The sequence below is a fragment of the Urocampus carinirostris genome, chromosome 13 (assembly GCF_059441175.1).
Source record: "Urocampus carinirostris isolate Australia breed hairy pipefish chromosome 13, RoL_Ucar_1.0, whole genome shotgun sequence".
NCBI lineage: Eukaryota > Metazoa > Chordata > Actinopteri > Syngnathiformes > Syngnathidae > Urocampus > Urocampus carinirostris.
In genome coordinates this window covers 16,166,479-16,176,946 of record NC_142361.1, presented here as the reverse complement: position 1 = coordinate 16,176,946, position 10,468 = coordinate 16,166,479, and the positions used below count along the sequence as shown (strand labels likewise).

General features: G+C 37.8%; 2 protein-coding genes across 2 annotated transcripts in view; both read left to right on the top strand.

Moving 5' to 3' along the window:
• Positions 1-285: 285 nt before the first annotated feature.
• On the top strand, positions 286-2,512 carry znhit2 (zinc finger, HIT-type containing 2). Its single transcript, XM_088351927.1, has 2 exons — positions 286-407; positions 628-2,512. The coding sequence occupies exon 2, from the start codon at positions 634-636 to the stop codon at positions 2,185-2,187; it is 1,554 nt and encodes a 517-aa protein (XP_088208053.1). The 5' UTR covers positions 286-407; positions 628-633; the 3' UTR covers positions 2,188-2,512.
• Positions 2,513-4,853: 2,341 nt separating this feature from the next.
• Positions 4,854-10,468, top strand: part of lrpprc (leucine-rich pentatricopeptide repeat containing) — a 78,690-nt gene continuing 73,075 nt past the window's right edge. Inside the window, exons 1-9 of the mRNA XM_088350952.1 lie at positions 4,854-5,071; positions 7,367-7,569; positions 7,723-7,845; positions 8,213-8,334; positions 8,489-8,547; positions 8,740-8,826; positions 9,152-9,278; positions 9,362-9,506; positions 9,595-9,752. Coding sequence (XP_088207078.1) covers positions 4,896-5,071; positions 7,367-7,569; positions 7,723-7,845; positions 8,213-8,334; positions 8,489-8,547; positions 8,740-8,826; positions 9,152-9,278; positions 9,362-9,506; positions 9,595-9,752 — 1,200 coding nt within the window. The 5' untranslated portion in view covers positions 4,854-4,895. The remainder of the gene's footprint in view (positions 5,072-7,366; positions 7,570-7,722; positions 7,846-8,212; positions 8,335-8,488; positions 8,548-8,739; positions 8,827-9,151; positions 9,279-9,361; positions 9,507-9,594; positions 9,753-10,468) is intronic.

Genomic DNA, 10,468 nt, shown 5'->3' with positions numbered 1-10,468 from the left:
TATATTTGTTTTTTAAGATTAATGTTAAATATGTTAAAATAAAGGATGAATACTGGATGAATACTAACTAAAATGAATGAATTAGGAATAATACAACTCAAAATGTGCAAAATTATCTGCCATTAGATGTATTCTAATTTCACAGGGGAACACAAGTAAGAAAATAAATATAGTATTATATTATTTTAATTTTAATAAAACGTTGAATTGAAATCTAATAAAAATCGGTACCATATTTTCACGACGATAAGTATTGTATACAAAAACAAATGTTTTCATTGTACCGGTAGGTGTTCTAGGATGGCAGTGCCAGATAGAAGAACACCGCTCCTTTAAGATTACGTAATCTCCATTTAAAATGGCGGCGTACTGATGATCTCCACTGTTGTTTTAACTATACCAAGGAGGTGAGTAAAAGATCCACTTTAACCTTCTCAACTTTCAGTTGAAGTATACTAAGTAGCATACATGTTTGATTGATTTATTCAGAAATACTTGTCAAGTGTGTATCGACACGAATAACTTTTGAAATAAATGTCCGGCGTAGAAAAATACAAAACCCTTTGAAAAATGACACGCTACATTATGATCGCCTTATTCTAATTCATCACCCTGCTTCAATCCTAGGGTTTTATGTCGACAATAATGAATCCAATAATTAGACGGACACTGCCCCCGTCAATAAGGAATCTCCTGACTGACATCGGTCCAAAAGACGAGTGGCCGGATGATCCAGAAGATAACTCGGCACTCAGCAGAGATGGCATCTTGCTCCCTGGAAGAGAGGGTTCTTCTGCCCAAGAAAAATTGATCACTCAGGCTTCGGGTGACGAAAAGAACACCAAAATGTGCATGCTGTGCGAAGACGAGCCCGCCAGCTACACTTGTCCTCGTTGCAACATCCATTACTGTGGCCTGGCTTGCTACCGAAGCCCGGATCACTCCATGTGCTCTGAGGAGTTCTACAAGGAATCTGTTCTTCAGGAGTTAAAAAACATTGGTGATACAGATAAAAAGGGGAAGAAAAAAATGCAGGAGATTCTTCTTGGTTTGCGACAAAAAGCACAAGAGACAAATGGAGGGATGCCAACTGTTTTAAGCGAAGTTGGAATGGAGCAACACGTCAATGTTGAGGCCATGGAGCTGCTTTCCCGATTAGCGGAGCTTCAGGAATCGGGTGCAAATGATACAGGGGAGATCTCTGAGGTGTTGAGAGCACTAGAAGAGATTGGATACCAGGAAGCGGATGAAGAGCCAACAGAAGAATTAGCCCAAAATATCTCTGAGATCGACCTTGACAAGCTCTCTGAAGAGGAGCTGTGGGCTCTCCTTGACATCCAGGAGAAGGAGAAGTTCACAAGTTTAGTTAAGTCTGGTGATTTTGGCGGTGTGATCACAGTGTGGAGGCCATGGTGGGAGGAACATGATGAAACTCTTAGAACACTGGTGGAGGTGCTTGAGGACATTCCGAGTTTGGACCAAATAGTGACCACAAGCAAGAAAAAAAATGCAAACTCCACAGTCACTGGTGTTCCTACAATTACAGCAAAAATACCCAAACTGAGCTCTTTGTGTCCAAATCCATCACCATTGGTCTGCTACAGTTTGATTAACACGATTTATTGCTATACTTTCACCCTTCAGCTTTTAAACGGTGACACTGATTCACTCCTGTTTGAGTTCTGTGACATGATGCTCACATTGTCCGAGGCCCTGAGCTCCAGCAAGGTTTTTAATTCTGTTCAAGAAGCTGTGCACAGTGGAGAGACTCTGATTTTGCAAGAAGGATACCTTGACAAACAGGAATCCTGCGCTACAGATATAGCGGTAACAGCTGCTGCTCACATCCTGACTGGAAGAAACAAAGACAACGCTGCAGGATACACCCTGGCTGCCTTGAGTGAGCTACGTTCAGCACTTTCCAAGGCCAGAGCCACTCTCTCCAAAGATGGAGAAGAGGGAACAAAAAGAAAGAAATACTTCTTGGCTCACAAAAAGTGTGAATTCTTTCAAGCTTGGACACTAGATCATCCGCATGACATTCGCAGGCTGGCGTTGGAGCTGTGGAATGAGCACAGTCATCGAGAGGGTCGCAAGAAATATGTAAAGAAAACAAAGACGTTAGTTGAAACGTTAAAAAAAGAAAAGAGGCAAAGTAATGGTACATTGATTCAAGAATTAAACTGATCTATTTATAGACCATTTTATTTTTTCCTCTGTTCCTCAAATACAAGGTTAAAGAAAAAGAAAAATCAACTACTTTGAATTACAATTGGGGATACAGAGGGGGAAAGGCAAACAGGGAAAAAGGCGGAGCTTGTTTTCATCCTGTCGCCTTGACAGTCCAATCACTTCACATTAATCAAATCATGTAACCAGTTATTATGACATGGTATTAAATGCAAAATGTTCATTTTTATTTAATTACAGTGATCCCCCATCCCTGCTTTTTCTGTTACGTTTGTGAACTATTGTGTACTGTATATGTTAATAAACTGTTTGGTAAAAATAATTGAAATTTGTGTTTATTGGAAAAACTAACTTGAAACTGCATTCATAAACATATGTATAGGTTTTTAAGAAAATTATAATCAGGAATAAACAGGTTTGTTATTTGACATTTCTATTGATTAGGGAAAACATTTTTTCCGTCATTGAATTTTCTAAGGTGTTTTTACAAAATAAAGTGGATTACAATATGTTAACTAATAAATCATGTGGCTCTTTTTTTAATTTGACCAATGTCATCATTTTATAGCACAAAACTAAAATGAAGTCTTCATATTGTTACATTGTTTTTAATGCTTGAACAAAACGCATATGTAACGGGTGTAATAATAACTTTTATTTTATTGAAATTCCTGCTAAAATATGTGTATAGTTTTTGGTAAATGTCCTGCAATGCTGAGTCCAACAGTGCCATCTGCTGGTATGGGGTGGGGTTTGGTTTTGGCTTCTAACATGTGACCAGGAGGCGGGGTTTTGTCAGTTTAACCAGAGTACTACAAAGGTAAGACATATCTTTTGGTGCTCCACAAAATAAGTTAATTTTAAACATTATAACCCCAGCTGACAAATCTCTCACCATGCATAGTAATGTGATTGATATTGTCAAGCTGTTTTGATTTATTTTCGTTTTGTTTCTGTTTTACTAAATATTAATTCCCCTTGTAGAGATCAAAGAGATCAAACCCAGCAGAAAAAGCTAATGTTGTGACTCATCCATTTGCAGGTAAATTGTACCCATTTTTATACTCATTATTGTTTTTATTCCTATTTTTTCATATACATTAAAAAAGGATGATGTTGGTTAAAATTCAGAGTAAAGAAAAACATGTTGAATTCATTGTAAACGTTAAAAATCCACTATACGATCTCTTGTTAAAAGTATCTTGTTAAAATGCAAAGATTTATAAATGTATTGTGATATTCTAAAATGTATTTTCTGTAAAGTGAAAAGACAGCTCTTTGATATGCTTTGTTGTCAGTTTAACCAGAGTACTACAAAGAGATCAAAGAGATCAAACCCAGCAGAAAAAGCTAATGTTGTGACTCATCCATTTGCAGAACTGTAATAATAAAAACCTCATCATCCAGTCCAGCGTGAATGTGGATCTTTGGTGGGACACGTACAACGCGGTTACACATATAATAATAATAATTTCCTTTGTATTGTCATTCTTTGTAACAATGTACACAGAACGAAATGTCGATACACCTGACCCGTTGTAGCGAGCCGATGCAGCCGCAGCCAACAGAGGGCGCCGCCATTTTACCAATGTTATAAGTCTTAGGAATGACCCGGCCGAGGCGCGAACCAGCGACCTCCCAGTCTCAAAGCGGGCGCCTTACCATCTAGGCTACTGAGCTGGTATACACTTCCATACAAAATTTCCACTGCAATGTTGTTTTAATATAATCAAACAAAACAAACAATCCAAATTACATGAAAACAAAGATAAATATGCCAGGGGAAAACAGATAAGGTAAATAAAAGTACCAAAACATTTTAATGATCCTCTGGTTGTGGGAAATAAAATATATTGTTTTACTTTACATTGAAATGCAGAAAGGCTTTTAACTGAGACAAGAAAGTTTGATCACATTACCCCGATTTTAGCTAACCAGCATTGGCTCCCTGTTAGCTTAAGATGTGATTTTAATTTTAAGGTTCTGTTGGTAGTATACAAACTTGCTCCCTCATATCTTTCAGATTGAATTCCCCCCTATGTCCTGGTCCGGAGCCTTTGCTCTGAAAATGCTGGTCTACTAGTGATCCCAAGAGCCAAGAAGAGATCCGCAGGTCCGAGAGCATTCTCCATTCGGGCCCCGGTGCTGTGGAATGCTCTTCCCCCTGAGATTAGATCTGCAACCTTAGTGGAAATGTTTAAATCTAAGCTTAAAACACACTTCTACTCTATAGCATATGAATAATCTGTATTTTATGTTGATAATAGGTGTATTATTTGCCCCCGTGTAGGTTTTAGATGAGGGGATGGTGTCACAGTAGTCTGTAAAAAAATTGCAATAGTCTTCGATCTGTGCAGCCCTTTGCGACTCTTTGTGATTAAGGGCTGTGCAAATAAACATGACTTAACTTGACTTAAAGTGATGAAAGAGATATTTCTACCTGTAAATTTGCAATTGTGAATGTGAAATTTAGCTATAATTATTTAAAGGTTTATTTTGGCTTTGATTTATTTGTTTTCTGAGTAATATATTCTATGCACAGTATATTTAAAAAATAATTTGAACCCATTGCCAATTTCATCATCCATAAACATTAAAATTACAGATTTCAAACCGCATAAAACAAGTTGTGCCCAAAGTATCGCGGTGTTTTGACGCCGCAATACGGAAGTCTCGCTCTTTTTCAAGCTTGCGACACAGCAAACATGGCCTCGCTCTTAAGATCAGGCCGGTTCCTCAAGTGTTCCCCTTTGGGTTTACTTCAAATCACGGGGATGAGAAGAACAGGACCGCCACTTAATCGGTTGTATAGTGGAAGTGTTGGTGTTGGCAGAACCGGAGTTTCTACCGCACAGAAGCGACTGAGTCTGGAAAAGTCCTGGTAAGCAGCTAGCTTCGGTAGCTTCATCCACGCGCATTGTCATTGAGTCTCAATGACAATCATCAAATAAGCATGCATTGCATTTCCACGTGCACCCCGTTTTTTTAATGGTATTATAAATTCATTATTAAAGTTGTTCGTGCTCGAATGTTACAAAAAGCATACTGATTATCTAACCTGGTATGGTTTGGTAATCAGGTTAATGTATTTAATAAGCCTTTTAAGATTTTTTTTTGCAAATGAAGATTATTAATACGCAGTGTCCCCACTTTTTCCAGTTGTGAGCATGTTACTCTGTATTTACATTTTTAGTATGACTGCTACCATTCATGAGTATTATATAATGTCTTGCAGCCTTTCACTTAATATCAGAATCCATGTTTACCTGACTTGAAGGTCAACGATAATGAAATGATCTGCATTTATATAGCGCTTTTCAAGTCAATGAAGACTTCCCAAAGCGCTTAAGTCATTGTTGTAATGAATAGAAAAAATTCTCTTTAACCAAAGAGCAATACAGGATAAGCTTTCTTTGCCTTACCTAAATTGAATGTTTTAAACCAGAATTTAACCTTTAATAACACTAATAAGTGTTTAACAAAGTTCTTATGGTATTCAATGTGGAAACTAATTTCAGTAAAGTAAATTATGGACTATAAGTTGCGTTCTTAAAAGAACATGTGAATCGTGATTGTCAATATTGGTAAAATGGAAACCTTTTTATATCACATTTATTATTTAATTAAATATTTTATCAGATCAAACCTTTTTTTACAGGCCCAGACATTTGCTTTACAAATACGTCACATATAATCCACCTCTAAAAAATATTTATTATTATATATGTATTATAATAGTATATACCGTAAAATCCGGACTATAGAGCGCACCTGATTATAAGCCGCACCCACCACATTTTAAGAGGATAACCGCTTTTGTACTTACACAAGCCGCACCTGTATATAAGGCGCATGCGTCCACATTAAAACATGTAACACAATCACGAAATTAACCCTAAACCTACTTTGAGTCCCGCGATTTTAACCGAACATAAAGTACACAGATAAAAAAAACCACAGCCAGCAAAATGAACGGAAAATGATACCGGTAGTTAAGATTTGATGTAGACCTACACAGTCCGGGGCCCGTTAAAAGTAATCCAAGGAAAAAAAGTGTATATTTCCTAAGGTAAGGGTGGGAAAAATATATATCCACCTTTGTCTGCCGTGTCCACAAACACTCACCTTTACTGGTCTCTACTTCCCGTCATCCCCCGCGTCTGTTACGCCCCTTCTTTTTAATTAGCCAGTGCAAGACTTATCAGAATAAGTGTCCAAAATAAATACAAATAAATACATGACAAAAATATACAGTTGCAAATACATATTATACATGGTAACACATATTTACAAAGAAAGACGGTACACTGAGAGAGTTTTCAAAGCTTTAATATTAATATTATAACTTTCATCCCAAATCGTGCCTGTGAAGGGTAGCAAAACGCTACTAACATGACGCTCGCAATACGGTTAAAGTGTCTGTTAAAAAAAACATACCGTACATATAGAAATCACGGTAAAACGTTCTCATCTTCCTCCCTATAACCGTCGTCATTAACGTTGCCCTCCTTTAGTATGGGAAAGAAACTTTGTCATATAAACGTCGTCCCACGCTCCCTTATTCAAAAACACGCTCGCAAGGTAAAGTTTGCGTGCAGTAGCTCTGTTTCCTTCTTTTTCGGACTGTACGATTGCGTTTAGCTTGTAAGCTGCGTCATGTGCCTCATGTCATGTGAAAAATTGCATAAATTGGCCGCATCACTGAATAAGCCGCAGGGTTGGTTGAACGTTTGGGGAAAAAAGTAGCGGCTTATAGTCCGGAATTTACGATTATATATATATATATATATATATATATATATATATATATATATATATATATATATATATATATATATATATATAATTTCACAAATAACCCAGTCTTGGGGATGGTTTAATCAATCTGAACACAGACCACAATGCACGATAAAATTCCGTGAAGCAGCAAGACTAAGAAAGGTGAATCGCCTTATAGCATGGAAATGCTGGATTATGTTAATTAATCGCCTGGTCTTTATACTTTCTTGGAATATTTACAAGTTTTTAGAATTCCATATTGTAATGTCCATTTGACAAACACTGGTATGATGGCTTGAAAATTCATTGTATTTTTAAGAATTGAGAGATTGATGTTAATGAAAAACCGTTACCGTGCTTCTTGATTTGAAGTCTGATTTGCTCTCCCCACCCGTAGTCATGTGTGGCCTCGTGGAATGGGATGCATCCGCACCTACGCATTGGTTACTGAAAAGAAGGAAGAGTCCAGTTTAGCAGTGCGCTCCAAACAATCTCAACAATTTGACTTGGCTTTGGCCAAGCTGGACAGTTCGGTAAGGAGGACTGGTCGGATCACAAAAACCCTCCTGTCAAGGATCTTCCATGATATTTGCAGGGCAGGTAAATATAGCATATATGTATGGTTGCAATTATTGACTTGAGGTTGTTATAACAAAAGAAAAGAAGTACGTGTCAAACTGTTTTTTTCTCCGTCAAATTTGAAAACAAATGTCGTTCAAATTTGTGATAAATACTGCCTTTTTGTTGTTTCAGGTTATCCTAGCGGCAACCAGGCCCTGCTGCTTCTGCGGAGCTGTGGTTCTCTTCTGCCAGAAATGGCCCTGGAGGATCGCACAGTGTTTGCTCATCGAGTATGGGACAAGCTGCAGGAACTGGGTAAGAGGACTCCTCTTGTCAAGCATGTTGCCAAATTGCAATGTTTTATGAATAGACCAATTAATATGTTGATTAAATCAGCTGTTTTTTAATATAATTTTTCATATCAGCCAAAACGGAAAATAAAATAAAATGAAAGCATTATAACTAGTCTGACTTAAGACTTAAAGTTATAAACCATTTTAATGTCTATACTGTTGATGCACAATCACACCGTTCATTTGAGTGAGAGAGAACTGTTTCTATCCTGTCTATGTTTTAATCAATCAACCTGCCACTCTTAATCAAAGCTGGCATACGGTGCAATCTGTATGTAGCTTGCCTCATTTACCTTGTTCAAATGATGTATGTTATATTTTTTCAAAAGGCGCGCAATACGACGTGAGCCACTACAACGCCTTACTGAAGGTGTACCTTCAGAATGATTTTAAGTTCTCGCCCACCGACTTCCTCACCCGAATGGAGGCAGCCAAAATCCTTCCAAACAGAGTAAGAACAGTAAAGCGCCTAAACTTGGGAAGACATGTTGAAAGTTATTGCTGCACGTATCATAGTATGCATGTTTTGTTCTGGCTGTTGCACTTATCCTTGTGTACTTTATGATAAACAATCTTCTTTTAAGTTGGGTCATTCTTGTTTTTAGGTTACATACCAGAGACTCATCGCTGCCTACTGCCAGAATGGAGACATTGATGGTGCTGGGTAAGCTTTTATTTATGTATTTTCTTCTTTTGCGATATTTTGAAAGATATAAATTATTTTTTTGGGTAAAATGTTTTGGCATCAGGAATGGTTATCTGCCCTTAGAGTGGTATTTTAGGTTTTTATTATTTTATTGCATGAACATGTTTTTCTTTCGGTAACGTTGAATGCAGCCATTTGCTTGTTTTTCAGCACCATTTTAGGATTCATGAAGAGCAAAGACCTCCCCGTCACAGAAGCTGTTTTTAATGCCCTGATAACAGGCCATGCTCGAGCAGGGTAAGTACCGCTGTTTTTAGCCCTGATTGCCCTGTAATGTTGCAAGTATTAACTTTTGTGGGTTATTTGTGTTACTCTTTAAGCGTGTCAGCATTTTTTTCTTTAACATTTTTGGCCATTGCTTCAACTGTCAGATGGCAAACCAAAACACAATCAAAATAATTATGTCAATTTTTAACATTAACATTTTTTTAACCTAACGGTATCATGAAGTGTGTCATGGTACATTTTGATATGCAGAAGTTTCAAATTTAAGAATTTAAACAGTTTGACTCAAAGCATAACACACACTAATACTTGGCTGAAAACGCTTTGTGTTTGACAGAGATATTGAGAGCTCAAAGAACATCCTGAGTGTCATGCGAGGTGCTGGAATCGAGCCAGGTCCTGATACTTTTGTTTCTCTCATGAATGCCTATGCCGAAAAAGGAGACATGGAGAGTCTGAAGAAGGTCTGTGCATTGTTTTTTTTAAATTGCATATTGATATTTAAGTTTTTTAAATTTACCCTACATGTATGCCTGGGTCACATCAGACGCTGGAGGAGGCAGAGAGTGCCGACTGCAGTCTGATGGACAGAGACATCATGGATGTGATCTTTACTCTGGCCAAGGCTGGTCATCAGCAGCACATCCCCGAAATGGTGGAGCGCCTGAGGCACATGAGAGGCTACGTTCCAGGTTATGCCACGTATCTTCAATTCATCTTTCAATGATTCTATTGGCCAGTACTGTTCATGATTTTAAACAAACAATGCTCAACTTTCAGACGCTATGAACTTGTGTCTGAGCCTCATCACTCAGGGCCACAATGACACTGCTTTCCAAATTCTGAGAACGTTTCCTACCCTTCAGTCGGATGATGTCAACACAGACTCTGCCAACCAGGGAAATTTTTTCCTGAGACACTGCGTCGCCATGAACACGGTAGATTACATTACTCATTAGATGCCACGACCATTTATCTGCAATTCACTTAAAATATGTCAAAAGGTCGCTACAGTTCTTTTCTTATAAGCTCACTTGCAAAATGTTTCTTTAATCTTTTTATTATTTGTCAGAGTATATATGCAGAACACAATTAAATACTTTTTTGCCTTGGCTTAATATTCGGTGCGTCATAATTGTTTTTTGATTTTACAGTTGCGTACTTTGCAGAAATTTTGTCGTCCCTTTAACACGGCCTGTATCTTTAAACCAATCAAAGAACTGCATTCTGCTTCGTGCTTTGGGTTGCAATACTCAAAATGGAGGATAACAATCCTCCAAACGTAGTCAAAATCAACAATAAACATTGTACAATTGTTCAAGAAGTCCAAGACCGCAACGACACAGGTTCCCAACTGGTCGATGCAGGTGATGTTATGCTTTAGGTCTAGGTGCTGTTTTGCAGACTAATCACTGTTCGTCCTTCTCCCTCAATTTGCCACCAGTCACGCAGGCGAAAAAGACAGGAAAAGAAAAGTATGTGGTCGGCATCAATCATAAGCTAAAGAATAGTAGTTAATCTAAAATTGAACACTTCCACTGAGGTTGCAGAAAATATCTTAGGGAACAGAGCATTCCACATTCCAAGGCGTTTTTAAGTCAGCTGGAATATCTTTCATGTAATATTTCTGCACTACAAGTAGCACAGTGCTTTC